Source organism: Cyprinus carpio, chromosome B20, assembly GCF_018340385.1.
Source record: "Cyprinus carpio isolate SPL01 chromosome B20, ASM1834038v1, whole genome shotgun sequence".
NCBI classification, from domain to species: domain Eukaryota; kingdom Metazoa; phylum Chordata; class Actinopteri; order Cypriniformes; family Cyprinidae; genus Cyprinus; species Cyprinus carpio.
The window spans coordinates 11,448,332-11,469,880 of NC_056616.1; the positions used below are offsets into that span (position 1 = coordinate 11,448,332).

General features: G+C 39.0%; 1 protein-coding gene across 2 annotated transcripts; it reads left to right on the forward strand.

Moving 5' to 3' along the window:
• Nucleotides 1-1,662: 1,662 nt before the first annotated feature.
• On the forward strand, nucleotides 1,663-21,450 carry kctd1 (potassium channel tetramerization domain containing 1). 2 transcript variants are annotated; one of them, XM_042746440.1, is made up of 5 exons: nucleotides 1,663-2,181; nucleotides 14,421-14,611; nucleotides 17,480-17,624; nucleotides 17,945-18,250; nucleotides 20,447-21,450. In XM_042746440.1, the coding sequence occupies exons 1-5, from the start codon at nucleotides 2,173-2,175 to the stop codon at nucleotides 20,609-20,611; spliced, it is 816 nt and encodes a 271-aa protein (XP_042602374.1). In that variant the 5' UTR covers nucleotides 1,663-2,172; the 3' UTR covers nucleotides 20,612-21,450. The 2 variants fall into 2 exon arrangements, with proteins under 2 accessions (XP_042602374.1, XP_042602373.1); XM_042746439.1 differs by lacking the exon at nucleotides 1,663-2,181 and adding an exon at nucleotides 8,042-10,246.
• Nucleotides 21,451-21,549: the final 99 nt, after the last annotated feature.

The following is a 21,549-nucleotide window of genomic DNA, read 5'->3' on the forward strand; positions in this document are numbered from 1 at the left end:
CAAAGACACACATCATATAAAGGTCGTAAATCAAGTAATTTTCACAGTTTACAAATTTCAAAACTGTTTCATGGACTTTTTAGAAAGACGTTTTGTTTTGTCATCTCAGTATGTATAGCAGTCCACTGAACGCACTGTAAGCCTAGGCTTGCGATTAAATTTAATATTTTAAATCACCAGAATTTCAATCCGTTTTATAGTTAAAGTTTTAAAATGATGAAAAACAATGCCATTTTCATTCTCACCTTATCATGTCAACTTCCGGGATTTATATTCTTGCAGATAGACTCATTCGCAGTCGCGCGCGCGCATACATGCATCACACAAGCACATCATGCGGAAATTCCGAGAAGTAGCCGTTTCTTGGGGAATTTTGAATTTTAAATGGCAAATCAAGCATTTAACACTTTCACCCTCCTAATAATTTATACAATAAACAGGAGCCTAAGTCACTTCCTTAATAATTTAGACATAAGCTAATGTTGATTTATTCAGCAGGGCTAGTGCCAGCAGGAGACCCGGAGGAGCTGAAATGTGTATTAAAGTAGGACAGAGGCAGCCGGCGCCATAATAACATTTGGATAATTTTATTATGGCTCACGGCTCAGTTCATTTCCCCTTCTGCTCGCTGCATGAAATTGTTTGATTCTCACAGTGCCTGGAGTGAACTGAGAAGGTGCCACACGCGCACATCAACATATGCAAACACACTTTTTCGCGCAGTTCGCAGCACACCTATCCCCTCATACCTTCTCTTCTCTCTTTGCCATGCGATCCTGACACACACACGTTCAAATCTCCTTCAAACACTCGCAAATGTTTCTCGTGGCTCTGCCTGACACGCAGAGAACAGGCAGATAAATGATGTGTCTCATTACCGGAGATGCGGAAGAGTGGCAGCACTTGCAATGAGAATGGACTGAGATTAATACCCTCTATCATCCCTTCTTCTGTCAGAGAGATAGACAGCAAGAATTGGAGAGTGAGGACGAATAAGAAAAGAAAAAGAAAGAAAGAAAGCTGCCTGCATTTGTTTAACTAAAGATAAGATGCTGATGGTACCTAAAGTCTGTCTCCAGACTGGAGCGGTGGAGTCAGCCATAATGCTCTGGCCTCAGGGTTGTGTGTGTGTGTGTGGGACGATTTGAAATGTCCTGTTGTCATTCACTATCCTACCATCTTTTCCACTCCCTTTTTTTCTTTTTTTCTTTAAAGCAAGCGTAATGTGTAGCTAATATATAGCATCTGACATCAACGGTCATTTTATCAAGGTTGCGAATCTGAGTGAATATTAAATTAACAAGTCATTTTATTCATGGTGACATTTCCAATACAATGAATATATTCAACAAGTCACACCAAAACTGGTGAGAAATAAACACTTCGGTTCACTGTTCATATTTTGCACGAAAATGACATGCAGAGTTTCCACACCTTTTGAGCAATGAATCTTCATGACATTTCCGTGACCTTCCCAGTTAGTTGAACTGGATAAAAAAGTATTTTACAGAAACTGCGCTCAGAATAGGCCATTTCTAGCTCATGCTATATTTTAGAGCTGCATGGGCCAAACTAGAAAAAAATACCGTATTGATGCATATAATAATTATTTCAGAATAAGCAGTACATTTCCATTACGTTTCACAATCTCTGTTTTAAAATTCCCTAATATTTACAGGTTTTGCATAGCCGTGCCATAGGTTTCAATCTGTTTAATGGCCCTCTCCCCCTCTGTGAGCGCGTGCACACCATCCATTTGCAGGAAGCGCCTGCGGCAGCGTTCCATCAAAACTAATCATAACCATTCAAATCTGCCTCCCCGCTGCAAGATGTAGGAAGTGGACGACTGTTTTACGCAGAAAAATCACCAGATGCCTTTTTACATCCTAGAATAAGAGAAACTGCACATATTACAGCTCATTCTTGTGATCGGTTAATTCACTAGTTGTCCTGAAGTGAGCAGAGATCTGCAGGGGCGTTTGTCTGAGAGCGCGCGCTCTCTCTCTATTTCTCTCTCTCTTTCTCTATCCGGGTCTGGCCCAGAGGGGTTGTGAAACCCCTGGAGCGACTCTCTGTGAATTCGGCTTCAGCTGGGCTCCATTCCTCAGCGCTTGAGCGAGGGGCGCGGACAGGAGCCCAAACGCGGAGAGGTGACACGTCGCTGGATGTCCCATGTTCCAGGTGAGGAGCGCCAGATTGGGCTTTGTGGGTTTTTTCTACACAGAGGCAGTGGGTCTTCAGAGCGCAGCTGCATGTACGCATGTGCCAGAGGATGAGCGCGTTTGGGACAAAAATATTTATCTGCTCCCAGTTTACACCCTGTCGCTTCCCGATATGTTTAATGGCAGCGCGAAGCGACACTTGAAGCAGTTTGCGCGTTGTCACATGTAACACTGTTCTGATGCGTACCCTATAACAACTGACTGATATCGTAATGGCGTCCTCGATTAGGTTTCGCGATGCGCTACGATAAGTCGCACGCTCTTTGAGCGCGAGGCGAATGTGGAAAGCGATTATGAAAATCTATCCTTTAACACAGCGGCTGCTTTTGTAATCAAGGGTTTGGGTTGCCAAATTGCAGTTTTGATCGCAACCAGAGTGCGTTTTCACGCATTTGTTACACTTTTTGAATGGTGCTGAGGATGTTTTTCTTGTTTATTTGTGTTTCGCGGAGGTTGTTATTTTTAACAGCGATGTTTAAAGTCGAGCATTCCTTCATTCTCGTCGTATAATACGGTACAGCTGCTGCACGCTCAGAGCGCGCGAGAGAGGAACAAAACACACGTGCACGAGTTACAATGGAATACATCGAATTTTAAATGCACTGATTGTCGCGTGTATAACTTTATTTCCTGACCAGTGTATCATATCATATAAGTTGTAGCCTATTCTGTTGGCTCACAGCTGTGGATCCACATGCTCCCAGCTCGTGGAATTGCCAGTTGTTGTCCAAGTGGATGTGTGTGGTACTGTCACCTGGCATTTGAGTCTTTAGATATACAGCCTAATTAGGTTACCTGGCCAAGAGTATCAAAAAGGGCATACTAGTGTGCACTAGAGAGGACTTTGCTTCTGTATTTTGTGTTGTATGCTTACACATGCCCAAATGTAATGTATCAGTTGTCCTATAGTCCATATCTATCTATCTATCTATCTATCTATCTATCTATCTATCTATCTCAGAAGGAATAGTACAAAAGATGTCATAGGTGCAAAGTATCTTAAAGATAGTACTGTTTGAAAGGGTACCATCCCAGTGACAGATATGTGATCGATAGATAGATAGATAGATAGATAGATAGATAGATAGATAGATAGACATGGACTTGATAGAACAATTGATACATTACATTTGGGCATGTGCAAGCATACAACACAAAATACAGAAGCAAAGTCCTCTCTAGTGCACACTAGTATGCCCTTTTTGATACCTCTCTTGGCCAGGTAACCTAATTAGACCGTATACCTAAAGACTCAAATGCCAGGTGACAGTACCACACACATCCACTTGGACAACACATATTCACAAAATATCATGCTTATCAGTGCTGTCATGGTGGAAATGTGCATAGACAGATTTGAGCTCTATAGAAATAAGGTTTCTGTTGTTCTGAGAAAACTTTGTACAGACAGAATCAGCTTGTGAGGACAACACAGTCGGCACCAGCCTCATCTGTTAAATCTGGAAAGAGTCTTGTATAACTGTAGGGGATCATAAAGTACAAATGTAATTGGTCTCGTAGAGAACACAAGCATTCCTGTACAGAACACCATCTCCCACTAAAACGCACACAATGGATCACATGCAGTGAGCTGAATTGCTGCCCACGGACAGGGCAGAGTTGCTGAGTTTTCTGACTCACTCTTGTAGAATATTCAACATGTTAATGTGGGCTTGGAATCACCTCAAACACAGGTTACTAATCCTCATGCTGTCTTCAGCGCTCCTCGACACATCCATATTTTGCATATGCGCCCATGAATATGGATAAGATTAAGAGCAGAATGTCATGCAAGTCTTTCCATCTTACTGTCTCTCTCCGAGTCCCTTATGCCACAAACATGTGAAATGAACTGTAGCCTGATGGCTACATCCATCCAACCATCCATTTGATAAGTTATTTTTGTTTAAACCTAAAACCATTTTTTTTAAAGTATGAAATATTTGTAAATATATTATAATTATGATACATATATTTATTATAAATAACATTATAAATGGTAAATGTTATTTATTTATATACAATAATAATATGTAATATATATATATATATATATATAAAACATAAATGCTAAAAATTACAAAAGTAAACTTTTTTCAAAATTTCTCATTCATTAACTATATATATATTTATATATATATATACATTTAAAAATTAAAATTAATATTTAAAAAAAAATAGGAAAATAAATTAAATAAAAAATATTAATATCAAATCACTGATGCTAAAATAGCACTGTCCAGAACACTGACTGATGGATATATATACTAAAGGAGCGGCCAAAGAGGGCAGACAGGTGCTCGATGCCATTTGCATCTCCCTTATAGTGGATAGCACACAATGCTGGAGCGCTCAGAGACGGTTTCTATCTCTTTCTGAGCCATACATACCCAGACACACACTCGCACATTCAGTAGTTACTCTTTTTTGGCAGCCCGGGGCTCTGGCAGTAGGTTCAGCTATATCGCACCTTGGTGTTCCTCTCTCTCGCTCGCTTTCATTCTCTCCCAAGCCTCGGAGGTAGAGGCGATTTGTGATGCTGCGCTCACACTGTTTTTAAAAAGTGCTTCCTCTGAACTTCTCTATCTCTTCAGATTAGTCAGGGAACAAATTACCTGCCTGCACATAAAAAGCCCCTCTCCAATCCTCCGCACAGCCATGTAACGAGCCTGATCTCCCTTTTGAAGAGTGGGCATGTTATTTTCCCTCTCGCCTGCAGGCTACCCTGCCATGTAAATGATTATGAAATTAAATTTAAAACTACACATGTATTCAGCCTCTCTCTTATCTCTATCTGCACAAAGCGCATACAAATCAGGCCGGGATCAGGGCCTCGGCTCAGGACTGCACTTTAAAGCTTTGCTAATTGCTAATTGGGTATCTAGGTGTGAAATGGGCTCTGCTAACGAGAATTTAAAATGTGGAAAGGAGGGTTTCTTTTTTTCGTTTCTGCTCGAGCTCTCTCGCTCTGTCTTTCCCTCTCCTTCTCTTTCCTTTGAGAGATGTCAGTGCTGTTTCTGGTGACATGCCTGTGGGCAGAAATGACAGAATGAGACAAAAGAAGAGAGATCTCTCGTTTCAAAATGGAGGCTCATCCTCACACTGGGATATATGTGTGCTGTGCAGAGGAGAGAAATGAGATACAGGTCCGCCGTTATACCTCGGCCCTGCGAAAAGGACGCTGGGAGTTTAATGATTAAGGATTCGGGCATCTAACACAAAGGTGGCTGGTTTAGTTCTAGCCAGGGGTAACCTGAGGACTCGAGTTACCGAGATCACGATCCGGTTGTGTTGATGTTGTGGCCTCGAGCAAGGGACTGTACGGCAGGTTTCTCCCAGGGAACTTCAGTGCTGCACGTTTGAGGTCTTTCTCATTTGATGCACCTCTTTCAGGTTATGGAGCACTTTACTAATGAGCAAAGACTCAAATCAGTCGTGTTAGATGAGGTAGATATCCAAAATGTTTAGTGCTGGAGGGTCCCAGGAGCAGAACAATGCTATCAGTGACTAGCCGAACACAATGTGCTTTAAAACTAACGGCAAAACAGAAGTCTGATTCTACATGTTCAGTGTCATCTTGTTTATCCGCAAAGTTCTTTTTAACATGACACTCATTGTCATGTTTTTTCAATTTTTCCTTGTTTTTTCAATTTTTACATGCAGAGAATTTTATTCAAGTTTTTCAATTCTCAATTTAAATGAATTGTAATTAATTGCATAAAGCCAAAAAGGAAGAAAATAATCAAAACTCATTTATGAGTCAAATCATGTGGTGCAACCAACATGCAGAAAAAATAAAACAGGAATTTATGTCATTGAGATGACTTCTTCAGACCCTCATCACTGTGTGTCAACATCAATAAAACTTAAAATATCAAATAAATTGACCTTTTTATGACAAGGCAAGGATAATTCAGTTTGTAAAATGTCATGTGGTGTGACTTCATTGATAATTCATGATATAATGAAATAAGACGTATAAACTGTTATATGATGTTTAAAATTATCAAAAAAGTTGTAAAAATATTTTTTTAATTATATATATATATATATATATATATATATATATAACTTTTTTGATAAGTAGTGATTCATGATATTTGTAATATAAAGAACATTTTAAAATATAATTATATAAAATTATATAATAAAAATATTTAAACGTTTAGTTAATTAGTAATTTATGATATTTAAAATATACAATTCTGATGTATATTATAAATTCTAATGTATTACATTATATTATAAAAGATGTATTAAATGCCTATTGAAAGTGTTTTTATTTTATCATTATTGGTTACACCATGTGACATATTAGGGTCATTATTTAAACTTTTTTGAAAATAGTGTAAGAATTTTTCAGAACCATCGCAGACACACTTACTTGCCACTGACTCATAACTTTTCCTTAAAGAAATGTTCACAAGACTGGAAAGACTCTGACCGTATAAAGATAATGAGTCAGATGATCGCTGTTGATTTGCTGATGGATGAATAGAGCTTTTTTCATTCCTCCTCTAGCTTTGAGCTGAGCTCTAAAATCCACTTCCTCATGCGTTGCCTCTCTCTGAGGCACAGCGCCGGAGACAAACATCTGCCTTATTCTCCAGAGCCAAACCTCAGCTCTGTGCTGTTCATACTGAGACAGCAGTTGCCTCAGGGTTCTCACGACACACACAAACACAGGGGAGAGGAGAGAGGCGTGAATGCAGAAGCACTTAGGAATGTGTTCTTGATCAAGGTCACTTATAGAGGATGATCTCGTATTAATGGATGAATGTAATGAATCAAATGAACACTGGCATATTTCGCCATATAGATTTAGAGATGGTGCATGGCTCTTTATCCACAGGGCCGAAAGCAATTTTATACCGAGTACTCTAGAATCATTCATACATGAAAATATCAATGCATAAATGAGTAAGCCATGATGCGATTCAGAGGGGCTCCGTTTACATGACAATAGCCTCTATTGCTAGACGGAGGATTTAAGAGAGAAAAATGAAAATCTGCTCTAACCTGAGAAAGTTTTCAGTGAGCTCCAGCTGAGCTGCATTTGCAAATCAAAGCACATAAATGCATATCAGAACAGCAGACGTTAAATAAGGTCCAGTTACAGTGGCACATGATAAATAGCAAGTAATATGTAAAGCTGTGGGTGAGTCCAGCAGTCATCATTTATACACCCTAATGCCTAACACAAAAGGCAGCCTTTTGAGATATTCACTCTTTTCCATGCAATGACAATGAATTTTGAAGCTTCAAAACAGATGCAAATGCACCATAAAATTATCATAAAATGTCTCATATAACTCAAGTCCTATATTGCAAGTCTTATGAAGCCGCACAATAGCCTTATGGGACAAATAGACAAATTTAGGTTGTTGTTCACTAATAATCTTCCAGTCAGTCAATTTTGTAAACTGGATCAACTGGTTTATTAAAATGAGTCAACTAATGTTCCAATAAGAGCTTTAATGGATCTCAGGATTTTTGGTAAATGACAACTAGATTAATTTTTTCCCCCTGCAAAGTTATTTTATGACTTCAATCGACTTTAAAGATGTGTATGAACACTTTTTAGGTCCCAGTCCTCATTCACTTTCATTATAGGCTACTGTAAAAAAGTGTGCAGGATAGGTACACTGTAAAGAAAAAAAAATGTGTTTTTTCAGTCAGAAATTGCTAGTAAACTTTAAAAAAAGAAAAGAAAAAAAAGAAATGGCTAACACTAAATTTAATGTGAAATCTTCAAGTATAAAAACTGCTTTTTTTCTTGTAAAAAGTACTCTAAATCTTTATTTACAACTTTTAATTTTTTTTTTTCAATTATAATATAAGGTTAGAGTTTGAAAGTAATGACACAGTTCTCATTTTTGTGGGATCTGTTCCTTTTGTGTGAGTTTTCACCTTTTCGAGTGTTGTTTTTTTACCGGCCATCATTGAACACACAAACCCGTGGTGTGCACTTTATGCTGTCAAAATTATTCTTACCATGCACAGAAATATCAATTAGCTCACCACACCTTCATCTCTCTCTCTCTCTCTCTCCCTCCCATCTGTCACATTCTCTCTTCCTCTCACACATACACAAAAGGCTGTATACACACACTCGAAAGTATATGGATGGCCTCAGGGTTAGACATGATCACAGCTGCTACTGGAAACTCCCAAATCAAGTCAGCCTGTATGAGCTGCATAGCCCTTTAATAATTAGCAGGTGTGTGTGTCTGTGTGGGTGTATTAAAGGCATAATTTAGTGCTTAATTCTGCTGCAGTCCCATACAGAGTATAGCTGACCGTTTGCCTCTTTCTCTCGCTTTATCTCTCCGTTGAAGTGCGAAAGTGTGTGTGTGTGTGTGTTTTCATTTTGGGCAATCTAGCTCCCCTTTCTCTGCACCTTTAAGAGCGCGTGCCTGTTCTAGTAGCTGAAGGTCACTAAAACGCACAAAAAGCTCTCAGCTCTGCGGTCCAATATAGCGCATGCGCAGTGCCTCGGGACTCATACACTGTCAGACTGCAATATGGCGAGAATGCCTGGCAGCGGGGACCACTGCTGTAGAGATGATGAACCGGACCCGATGGCGGGGGAACGGGAGAGAGATGGAGGCTCGAGCGAGGAAGAGGAGGAAGAGATTCAGGAGATCCAGATCACAGGGGAAGAGGGAGAAGTGTCAGAAGAGGAAGCCGAGTTAGAGTGGGAGGAGAGCGGGGAGCCCGACAGCTGCGCTGCTGCCGTGGAGACGGGGGAAGCGGTCCTTATGCGCAATACGGACCAGCTCGACTCAGCGGCGGCGGGGGACCCGCTTTTCGCCGCTCTGGACATGGGACCCGAGGGAGACGTGCACCGCTCCAGGCTGAGCGAGAACACGCGTCTGGCCACCCGGTACGCGGTGCGAATCTTCCGGGAGTACCTGACGGAGAAGGCGCAAAGTACGGACTTTGAGAGCATGGACAAGCACGCGCTCTGCAAAGTGCTGCGCTCCTTCTACTCAGAGGCGCGCTCCAAAAGCGGACAGCTGTACAGCAAGTCCTCCCTCATCAGCATCCGGAGCTCGCTCAACCGCTACCTGAACGAGCCCCCCTTCTGCCGCACGCTGGACCTCACCAAGGACCCCGAGCTGCGCAGCGCCAACCTCGCGCTCGCCGCGGTCATACGCAAGCTGGAAGAGCAGGGTGCCGGTCCCGTGGTGCAGAAGCAAGCCATCACGCGCTCCGACCTGAGAAAGCTCTACACGTCGGCCGTGTTCAGCGCCAGCTCTCCGTTCGGGCTGCTCAACAAAGTCTGGTTCGAGACTTGCATGTACTTCTGCACGCGGGGGCGGGAGAACCAGCGCGAGCTCGAGGAGGACTCTTTCGGTCTGGCCGCCGACGAGGACGGACGCAAGTTTGTGTACTTCAAAGCGCTCGGGCCGTACCACAAGTCCCGTTCCGCGTCCTGGACGAAGAAAAGAACGGACACGGACGACGACAACCTGCCCCGCATGTACGAGACCGCCACGGAGTTCTGTCCCTACGCGAGCTTCGTCAAGTACCTCTCGAAGCGCAATCCTCTCTGCAAGGCGTTCTTCCAGCGCCCGCGGGATCACTGCAGCGACACCGACACGACGTGGTACGAGAATAAAGCCATCGGTAAAAACCTGCTGGGCACGAGGATGCAGATGCTGTCGCGTGCCGCCAAACTGTCAAAGACCTACACCAACCACTGCATCGGCGCCGTCTCCATAGCAACGCTCAACGGCATTGCGGGCATCGGGTCAAAGTTAGCGCCTCTCAGCGTCTCTCCGGAAACGGTCAACGGAGGAACGCACCTGCAGCACGTGCTGCGCTGCGAGGCCGAGCTCGAGCTCAAACCGCAGAAGGTGATCAAGCGCCCGCGGACGCTCGTCTGTCCGGTAAGCGTTGCGGAACCGGGGGCCTCGCCGAAAAGACTCTGCGCGCGCGCGGACACTCCGGCTGTCACCGCGCTAGTCTCCGCTCGTTGCGAACCCAACGGAGAGAGTCCTCGTATGCTGCCCTCACAGGTAACGGCGATTTCTTGTCTTTAGCACGTCGAAACGTTTGTGACACGTGACACGGTCTTAGAATAGCGCTTCAGATAGTTTTACCAGCGGCCCTGCTGTCTGTCAATCACATCACACCGAGCAGATTTATGCAAATTAATCATTTGAGACAACCACGTGGGATGTCAAATTTGACTCATCTGTGTGTGTCATTTTGCATGGAACATTTGTCAGCAAATCCCTGATTTACTTCTTCATTATAATGTCAAGTTTGTTATGCTGGCGTATCTCTGGTGGGACAGAGTGCGGTGATTTCAGACTGAAACTTAACTTTGAACTGTGCCACTTGGTCCCCACACAAAGTGAATTGTACGATTTCATTATGCATTAATTTTTGGAATTAATATGTATTTTTGAAGTCTGTTATTAGATTAATACACCTTTAATGTCTTTTTTTCTCACTAACTCCCCGTCTTTATAAACAAGTACATCATTTCCATCTTCGCCGAGGGGCAGCAGCTCAAATTGCCAGCGGGGGTCCATTTGGGGATGTGATTAAGTTCGATTCGTTCATATGTTGGTGAATATTATTATGCTTTGTAAGTAGGCTGCACTAAAACAGGCACTGATTTCTTCACCCTTCAGCATGAAGGTGAGTGTGAAAATAAAAGCATTCGTTGCCTGCGGAGGCATGAGCTAATACTGCACCTGTGCTGAGCTCCAGCAAAAAACATTGACTCCTAAATATAATGTCTGAGATGAGCTGCTTAGTGTGTTCTTCAGCTGCATTACACTATATTAATGATCAGAATTAAACAGTGCTCTACAGTACCTACATATTCATCCTCGAGAGTTTATACCTGTGCTTTTTTAATATAACCTCAGCAATATTGTCATAATGAATGTTAATGTTAAAGATTTTTCTATTTTTTTTTTCTCTTTGTTGTCGTGCACTAAAATCACAGCATCTTAAAAAAGTTTGGGGTAAGTATGTATTAGCGACACCTAGAGGGGGAAGAGAGTCCTGGAAAACATCCTGGAAAAAAATTTGAAAGGCCTTGTCAGTTATGACACTTGGTAATTTCACATTCACATCCAATTATATCATGCTCCCTCCTTGCTAATTAACTGATGTAAAGTGCATCTTTGCTTTCATATCTTCCTTTGTTGCTGTACATGCTGAGATGAGGTGAGATGACTTAACAATCAAGAGTCTGGGTCAGAGACTTTGAAACTTTGGGGAACTTTTTACCTCATGCATCCATTGAGTCATATGCATTATTTAGGCTTATCGTTTTACATATTTTGCATTTACAGGTACACTACTGTTCAAAAGTCTCTTAAGCTTACCAAAGCTGCATTTATTTGATCAAAAATACTTAAAAAAAGTAAAATAATGAAATATTTCATGTAGTTTTTTATTTGAATTTTAATATAATTTAAAAAGTAATGTATTCCTGTAATGGAATTTCAGCATTATATCAGTCTTCAGTGTCAAATCATCCTTCAGAAATCATTTGCTGCTCAAGAAACATTTATTATTATCAATGTTGAAAACAGTTGTGCTGCAGCTGCGTAATATTTTTGTGGAAACCGTGATGCAATTATTTTTTTCATGATCCTATGAATAAAAAGTACCAAAGAACAACACTTATTTGAAATGGAAATCTTTCGTAACATTTTAAATGTCTTTACTGTCACTTTCAAAATCTATTTTTTAAAAAGCATAAAGTATCAAAAAATATTAACCACAAACTTTTGAAGTTATTTTGTATACAAATGTATTATTTTGTCATCTGAAGTTTAGAATGATAGTATGTTCACTAATCAAACCAACACTGTAGTAGCTTCTGACACATGTTGCTTGTATGAAACTCACATTTACAACAAGCCATAAAGAATGTCCATTTATTTGTTTGTTTGTTTATTTATATATCACTCACTAATAAGCTCTGATTTAGCAATGATATGTAGATACCCATTGCACCACTTTCATTCACCCTTTAATGTTTTTTACTAGATCTATAGACCTGTATATATCTAACCAACTCTCTCTCTGCCTCTCACTCTCAAATCACAAATAATCCCCATCCCCATAAATACTGCAAAGATCTCAGCTCCATTTAAACTCTCTCACATCACTACTGCAATGATTAACCTACCCTGCTTGTTTAGTTTGAGCATCCTCAATTCCAGAGTATACTTTAAGTTTGTGTCAACATCTTTCCAATTAGCTAATGGCAGAGCCAGTAGCTCACCCTTCTCTGGCTCCAGGCACCATCCGTGACAGTGGAATAATAAATAGGTTCTGTTCATGTAACACTTGTTTTAACTTAATTGGGTTGTACTTATTTACTGCACAGGTCACTGAACTAGCTTTGTTCTTTAAGGCACAAATATATTACGTTTTTTATACATGTGTTGGGTGTGTATAAATAAGTTGACTGTACAATCTTATTTTTGTCAAAAGCCAAATCAATAAAAGCAAACATTGTCCACCCCATGCTCTATTTTCCTCATTGTCTACACTGCAAATATAAAATTAGCCAGAAAATAAAATACTTTTTTCTTTTTTTTTCTTTTTTGAAAAAAAATGCATGAGAAAATGCCTTTTTGACCCAAGTTAGTCTTCCCATAGGCATAACACCCCATTCAGCCGCTAAAACACCCAGTTGTGCCAGAGATGTTTATCATTAGTGCTTTAATGTGCTAGCCTGGATACATGTTTACTTGCACATGTTCTGTGTATTACCAAGGGTTAATGCTTGTTTTTCAGGTCGCTGTATAAGCCAGTCCGCTGTACTCATTCTCTCAGCATGTTTATTTCTGTAAGACAGTAGACTCAGATATTGTTACTCCGCTTTGGGCGAAAAATGCATTGATAGTGCACTAAGTACACAAGTATACTTAAGTTACAGTTTACTTTTTTCTGTTTTTCATCTTTACAGGAAACTCTGCCCATGGCTGTTTCATTGCGCCCCAGTAGAGAGTGGCCATTGAGATTTAGCAAACAGTTGTTTCCCAGCACAAGCAGATATTATGTCAGACAAAGCCCATGGAACGAGCCCCTACTGATGCTAATGAGAGTGGTGCTACTGTAATGTTGTGTAGTGCTGACAGCCAAATCACCATTAATGCCATAACGGGTCAATTTAATTATTTCCACTTATGTTGCAGTGTAGCTGTCAAGATAGAAATGATTATCTGTGTTTATGCTGTAAACCATTTAGCGCTGTGCTGCTATTCTAAACCCGTGACACATTAACCAAATGAAGAGGCTGCTTTAATTGTTTTGGTTAAAATACTTTCCTATTCTAGTTTAGTGTGCAGAGAGTGCTATAAGCGAACCATTTAAAAGTTGATTCCCAGAAACACTGTTGCCCCGTGGTGTTTTTAAAACCATGCTTTGTCTGAATCACCAAACTAGCTGTTTTCTGGACAATGGACGGTGGGAGTTTGAGGCAAAAGGGGATGTAGGAGTGTTCAGGAAACTTGTGATTCTGTTTGGTTTCAGCTAGTCCACATGAAATCAAAATTGACACCTGTTTATGTAATGCATGCTCCTTTTGTACAATACATCGACAAAATATTCCAAAGAAAAAGAAATTTGCCTTTGTAAAATTTAAACCAGTGGTGTCCAAATGTTTACAGTGAAGGGCTGAAAGTAAATGTTGCATTATATCCAACTATATTATTAAAATGTTAAGGATTATTTAAGTTAAATGAATGAATGCTTCAGGGGCATGTTTTTTTATCCTCTCTATTTTTTCTGCTGTGTTGTAATATGACACGGCACGACAGCCCAAATCAAAGGCCATGACAGGCCCTCAGCTTTCGCCCATGGGCCTGAGAAATTTCTTTTTGGCTGGCGTCACAAAACCCTTTTACTTCTTCAACCCCTCCCTTCCAACCACTTGACTCCATTCTGGTCCATTGAATTTTCATGATACGATCAAATCATGATGTATAAATTTGATCTCTATTAAAGTATAAAAAAAGTTGATACAACTTTTTTCGTATTTTCAGTATAACTTCTGGTGTATCAGTGTCCACTTTTTACAATCCAATCAAATCCTGATGCTTAAACTTTTTTCCAAGTAAAATTGGTTTCAAATGCCATTTCATGTTGACTCATTTGACCTTCTGCTATAAATATTCTTCTTGAAATTTCTTCTTACCTTTCTTTTTTTCTCAGGAGAATCGCAGCAACAGTGTGGGCATGTCGACTCGGCCGATCTTGGCACATTCGCCGGTCTCCCCGCTGGGTACAGCTGGCATCCCCACACCCGCACAGCTCACAAAGGCCAATGCGCCGGTCCACATTGATGTAGGGGGTCACATGTATACCAGCAGCCTGGCCACATTATCCAAATACCCAGAGTCCAGGTACATTTCACACACAGACACAAAACCATATAGAAATGGAAACCATAGTCTAACAGTAGAGCTGTGACAGTAAACTTTGAGAACCGCTCTGGACTACATGAATAGATCAATGAATGATTATTATCAGCATCTATTATATTCATATAATTTATATTCTTTTTATAGTTTATGTAATATATGTGTGTGTACTGTGTATATTTATTATGTATATACTGTATAAAGATACACATATATACAGTATATATTTTGAAAATATTTACATGTATTTACACGTATATATTTATGTTCATATAAATTATATTAAATATAAATATATTTAATATATAAACTTTTTTTAATATAAACATGCATGTGTGTGTATTTATATATACATAATAAATATACAGAGTGCACACACATATTATGTACACAAAAACTTTTTTTTTGGATGCGATTAATCGCGATTAATCATTCGGCAGCACTACATTTCATCCATTATTAATTATTAAAATTTAAAAGGGTGTGAGCTTTCATTTCATGTAGTCCCAGTAAGATTAGGTGAACGTCTCCAATCTTTAAAAAGAAAAAAGAAAAAAAGAATTGAAAGCAACAGTGAGGAATTGTTGATCCCAGAACCAGGAATTGAAATTCTAAACATTTTGGAAACAAACTGTCCTAGTATGAAATGAGGGAGGTGTTCAAGATTACCAATAAAAATTACATTTTATTTCACTGTATTCCAATTCGTTTGGCAGTCAGCCGTAAATTTCTCAAATGCATGTCATCCTCTGAACGCATCTGTTCACACACAAGTCCTTCATGATGTGTGTTTGCTCTACGTGTGTGTGTGTGTGTGTGTGTGTGTGTGTGTGTGTGTGGCTTGTCTGTGCTCATTAGCTCACTGACCGGTATATTTCTGCAATGCCAAAGAGCATTATTGTCTTGTAGCTGCTGACTGAGTCAAACATCAGAGCACAGGCCAAAAGGAGCCTAAAGCGCTTTGAGCCAGACTAGCATCCTGTCTCACAACTGCTCACATGTCTCACACAGTTTCCGCCTCCCACTGTCCCTTACAGTGGCATAGAAACACATATTTTCCCATACAGTATCAGACGAATCTTGTATAATCTAGTATAGGCCTTGGAAAGCCTTTATTGTCAAGTAGATGTTTCAGAGAGCATTGGAGTCAGTGACAGTTGTGATCCATTCTCCCCTTGGCTACTTTATCACAAACAACATCAATATGACAACGCACTCATCATGGAGCCAGGAAGCAGGGCGCTGGATGATGACATTTGCGTCGTCAGGAGCAATGATAGTCGCCGCCTCCAGCCATGCCCTCCGTGATGCTGATGCAGATGCAGGCTATAGTTCAGGCAGACTGTGCTGACCGAAAGAACTGTCAAATCTGCTGTCGGACAGTCATATATTTTCATGAGCACACGCATATGATTGTTTTTAATGAATATTTTAGCACAGTGGTTATCAAACTTCCGTCAAATCCAATAACATCCTAGCAGCACCTAGTCACAACAATTTTTCCTCAGATTGTTTCGGTCGTTTATTTTCTGCAAACTGACATCTCTTTAAATGCAAGCAAAAAAAAAAAAAAAAAAAAAAAACAGTACATTGGTAATATCATTACTATTGTAGTTAAGAGACATTAGTACGTTAATTGGTCTTTTAAAACACATATAGAACGGATCGCAATGTATTAGTTTCACATGACAACATTTGTATATTTGTATATAAGAATATTGTGGGTTAGTGCAGTTAAAGGGATAGTTCACACAAAAATTATGTATTAATTATTCACCCTCATGTCATTCCAAAGTCCTTCGTTCATCTTTGCAACACAAATTCAGATATTTTTAATGAAATCAGTGGTTCAACCGTACTTTTATGAAGCATTGTGGTACTCATGAACGTGCGCCAAAGACTGACACGGAAGAGAAGAATTGTTGAATAGAGTTTTTTTAGTTTTCTTTGCACACAAAAACCATTCCTTTAGCTTCATAAAATTACGGTTGAGCCACTGATGTCACATGGACTATTTTAATGATGTTCTTACTACCTTTCTGGGCCTTGAATGTGGTAGTTAAGTTGTTGTCTGCAGGGTCAGAAATCTCTCAGATTTCATCAAAAATATCTTAACTTATGTTCCGAAGATGAATGAAGGTCTTATGGGTTTGGAACGACATGTGGGTGAGTAATTAATGATAGAATTTTCATTTCTGGGTGAAATATGCATTTAATGTTAATACTTAAAAAAGCAAATGAAACTGCTGTCAGACTGATTGTATGTTAGAGAGTGAACTTAAACATGAGGAAAACATGGGGAAATAAAAAATTCCAATGAATAAAAAAAGTATAAAATGACCCAAAATTTAAGAAACCTAGTTATAGTTACCATAGGTTTATGAATAAATGTAATTTTAAAATAAATGTTCTTTTGAACTTTCTGTTCATAAGTAATCCTAAAAACACAGAAATATTAAGTTAACATTAAAATATCAAACTTTTAAAAAATTAATAACAAGAAATGTTTCTTGAGCACCAAAAACATAAAAAATAAATAAAATAAAAAAACCTTTTGAACTCCAAACTTTGAGTTCAAATTTTTTAACTGTGTGTGTGTGCGTGTGTGTGTGTGTGTGTGTGTGTGTGTGTGTGTGTGTGTGTGTGTGTGTACCTGGTATTTTTTTTAATCTAAAAATGCAGAAAGTTTTATGTGAGGTAGGTTTAGGGTACAGTGTAAAAACCATTAAAGTGTCCCCATAATGATAGGAATAGCAATAGTGTGTGAGAAAAACCTTTCATAAGAAATCAAATCATTGTTGTTGTTTGATTGCATCTAAATATTTTAATATCTGTCTGTTCCTCTTACAGGATTGGTCGTTTGTTTGATGGCACGGAGCCCATTGTATTGGATAGCCTGAAGCAGCATTATTTTATAGATCGGGATGGACACATGTTCCGCTACATATTAAACTTCCTCAGGACCTCAAAACTGCTCATCCCAGATGACTTTAAGGTATTTAAATCTTACTCTGCATTATTATTGATATCATATTTTTGAAAAATAAATAAATAAATGAATAGTTCACCAAAAAATTTACATAACAGGGGTTGCTCCAAACCCATGCTGTTATTTTTTTCATGAAACACTGAAATAAATGTACTTTGAAGAATCACTACACATCTCTTGCCATACAACAGTTTATATTGACCAGGAGCTGTCCAAAAAAATAATAAAAGTACCGTAACAGCCATAAACAAAGACTGAATTTTCATTTCTAGGTGAATCATTCCTTAAGTACCAGTTGTGCCATCTATCTGTGTATCTGTGTGTAGGATTACTCTCTGCTGTACGAGGAGGCCCGATATTTCCAGCTGCAGCCTCTGCAGGCTGAGCTGGAGCGCTGGCGTTCGGAGCAGGACTCTAGGTACACATCACGCCTGTGTGAGTGTGTGGTAGTGCGCGTGGCCCCCGAGCTGGGAGAGAGGATAACGCTCAGTGGTGACAAAGCCCTCATCGAGGACATCTTCCCAGAGATAGGAGACGTCATGTGCAACTCCGTCAACGCAGGCTGGAACCATGATTCCACTCACGTCATACGCTTTCCTCTAAACGGATACTGCCACCTCAACTCTGTACAGGTGGGTGACACCTTAAACACCACTCACACACCAGCCAATACCAATTATTTATTTATTTGTATAATAAATATAAATGTTTAGGAAGTATTGATGACTTTTTTACAGATTTTTGAGAATTCACGAGCCATGCAAAGTCAAAAATGTCACACAAAAATATGGTACAGCTGTCCTGGTATCATGATGAAGTAAAAAATTCTCATTAAAGAATGAAATTATTAAAAAGAAAACCTTAAGTACACTGTAAAAAATTAGGATTCTTTTTTTAAGTTACTATTTATTTTTTTACACAATAAATTTTTTTTTTTTCTTAGGGAAAAAAAATGTTTAATTTAGCTTACTCACTTTACAAAACTAATAAGATATACTGTATAATCATATTAAGCTGAATAAAGTGAAGTTTTAGTTTTTTATTTAAACTTTTTACTATACTTTTTGTCTTTTAAATAATGATCAAGAAGTGTACACTTGCATGTATCTGGAAAATATATATATTTTTTTACTTGATGGTTACACCACATGTAACCACTTCAAAATGAAATCTGCAAGTCTTTTAAAACAACTTCATCCAGAAACATCAGCTGATTTTGTATTAGAAACTACAAACACTGGCACATGATTCATGTCAGGAATGAATGTACAATATGAGCTAAATTTTTCCTATACTGTGCTCTGTAACCATTTCATACTGTGTGTGTGTGTGTGTGTCTAGAGGCTGTCTAATCCTGTTTGCTTATTAAATCTTTTGGCCCCTGGCACTTGCCGTCACACTAATGGAAGCAAGAGATTGAGAAAAGTAGAAGCAGAAGATGGGAAAGAAAAATCAGAGAAAAAGAGGGTTGAAAGACAAAAGCATGATGGAAAGTCACACAGTGGAGACAGACAAAAACTTTGACCTGTAAGTGAAAGTTTGGAGGGGGGAAAAAGACCAAGAAAGAGAAAGATGGTGGAAAACTGTAGATGTAGGGAGGTAGTGAAGGGAATTTTAGTGACGCAGTGCTGGAGAGGAAAAGAGGAAGGGACATCCTTAAGGCACACTACTAGAATGTGATCTCACAGTTCTGTGGAGCGAATATCTGCAGGACTGGAAGAAACAGTGAGAGAGAGAGAGAGAGAGAGAGAGAGAGTGAGAAACAGACAGAAAGAAAGACAAGAATAAGCCAGTGGTTTAAGTATCTCATTTTGTTCAGATGAGAGAGCTGCTGGACAGATGGTTTATAACACTAACTGAAGACAACAGTGATTTTGTGCCAGGGGTGTTCAATTAAAGGGATAGTTCACACAAACATGAAAATGGTCACAATTTACTCATGTCATTCTAAATCCATATGCTGCTTTTCTCTCTCTCTCTCTGTGGGACACAAAAGCAGAAATTTGAAGAGTCTTCACACTGTTCTTTTTAAACAGTGATTGTTTATAGTACTTCTTTAAAGGGATAGTTCACACAAGAATGAAGATTCTGTTATTAATTACTCACCTTCATATCATTCCAAACCCGTAAGATCTTCGTTCATCTTTGGAACACAAATTAAGATATTTTTGATGAAATCCGAGAGCTCTCTGACCCTCCATGTATAGCAGCGCAACTGACATGTTTAATGCCCAGAAAGGTAGTAAGGACATTAAAATAGTCCATGTGACATCAGTTATTCAACTGTAATGTTATGAAGCTACAAGAATATTTTTGTGCGCAAAGAAAACAAAAATAACAGCTTTATTCAACAATTTATTCTGTTCCATATCAGTCTTCAAGCTCCACGTCCTTAGCAAGTATGTACATCCCAACAAGTAAAGCATACTGCAATTTTTATGCATTTGAAACTCAAGCTGTATAAACACATTTGTCAACACAACCTATTCAGCAAGGATGCATTAAAATGATCAAAACTAAGCAGCACAGCTGACTATTTTTAACATGACTTGAGCACCAAACCCCAGGATATTAGAATAATCTCCGAAGGATCATGTGACACTGAAGACTGGAATAATGGCTGCTGAAAATCCAGCTTTGCCATCACCGAAATAAATTACATTTTAAAATAATTTAATCAAATAAATGCAGCTTTGGTGAATATAAGAGACTTCAAAACCATACTGACCCCAAACATTTGAACACTATGTATATTAATGGTTAACTGTTGTGTAGAATATGAAAGGATAATAATTTTGTGTGTGTTTGGGAATTTTTTTGTTCGTCAGGTTCTGGAGCGACTGCAGCAAAGAGGTTTTGAGATTGCTGCTTCTTGTGGAGGTGGTGTGGACTCAACGCAGTTCAGTGAGTACGTTCTGAGGAGAGAGCTCAAACGAAGTCACCGTGGGGTCACGACCTCCGTCATTCGAATCAAACAGGAACCGCTGGATTAGCTGCCCACTCTCACTAACAATAAACTGGATATGGTATTTTTAACTGAATATAAGGGATGTTTTGATTTATGTTGTAATCCTCCGAGACATTTTTTCATTGATACTGTCCCTAAATAAACCGTTTCAAATAAGGAAAAATAATGTTGAAATTCAAACGGGAACTTTTTCTGAACGTCTCTGGCTTACTGAGTGGTCTCCATTTGATTCTCTGTGTGAAGGTTTGTATTAAAACTTCAGGACTGCCAGACTGCACTTTTGCTGGATTTGTCTTCATCATGACAGCTAGGAGTGGAAGAGGCTAAACTAATGTTACACTTTATATATGACATCCTGTAAAGAATTTCAGCTGCCACACTTATTTAATAAGCTGTTTGAAGAATAATTTATGTTGCTAATCTTCAAGTGTTTCTCTCATAAATAGCATATCACACCAGAGAGGAATAGCAGCTCTAATTAGAAAAATACACACACTTATAAAGGATAAATCACAGCTGTGGGTTTCTAAGGGATCTTATAACGAACCCTCCTTTTGTCAAACGCAGTCATGAAACTGAATGATCTGAAAGATTTCATTAAAAATATATTTCTTTCCCCAACTGTTCTTCATTTTTTATCATTTTAACAGACAAGTTCAAATACAAAACTGTCAAGCCAATCTGACGAATTTATGCTGTAACTTGCAGTACTTTTTTCTTTTAAATACTACACACAAAAATGAAGATTGATTTTTTTTATCTTAAATTTACAGTGTCTGGCTACACTTAAAACTGGTTTATAATCCATGAAATTAAAGTTTAAGAATGTAATGTGACATTGTTAATAAAAGTTTTGAAAAATCACCAAGACTTGTTTATTAACATGGAAAATATGCCTTCAACATAACGCACACGTTTCAAGGGTTTGTCTTTAGACTTTAAGCGAACAACACTGTCATTAAA

What these genes read in the sequence shown, in the direction of transcription:
- kctd1 (XM_042746439.1), top strand. Translation starts at nt 8,747, where the DNA reads ATGGCGAGAATGCCTGGCAGCGGGGACCACTGCTGTAGAGATGATGAA. An exon ending in TCCAAATACCCAGAGTCCAG is followed by an intron (nt 14,612 to 17,479) that starts GTACATTTCACA and finishes TTCCTCTTACAG; the next exon opens with GATTGGTCGTTTGTTTGATG. An exon ending in TCATCCCAGATGACTTTAAG is followed by an intron (nt 17,625 to 17,944) that starts GTATTTAAATCT and finishes ATCTGTGTGTAG; the next exon opens with GATTACTCTCTGCTGTACGA.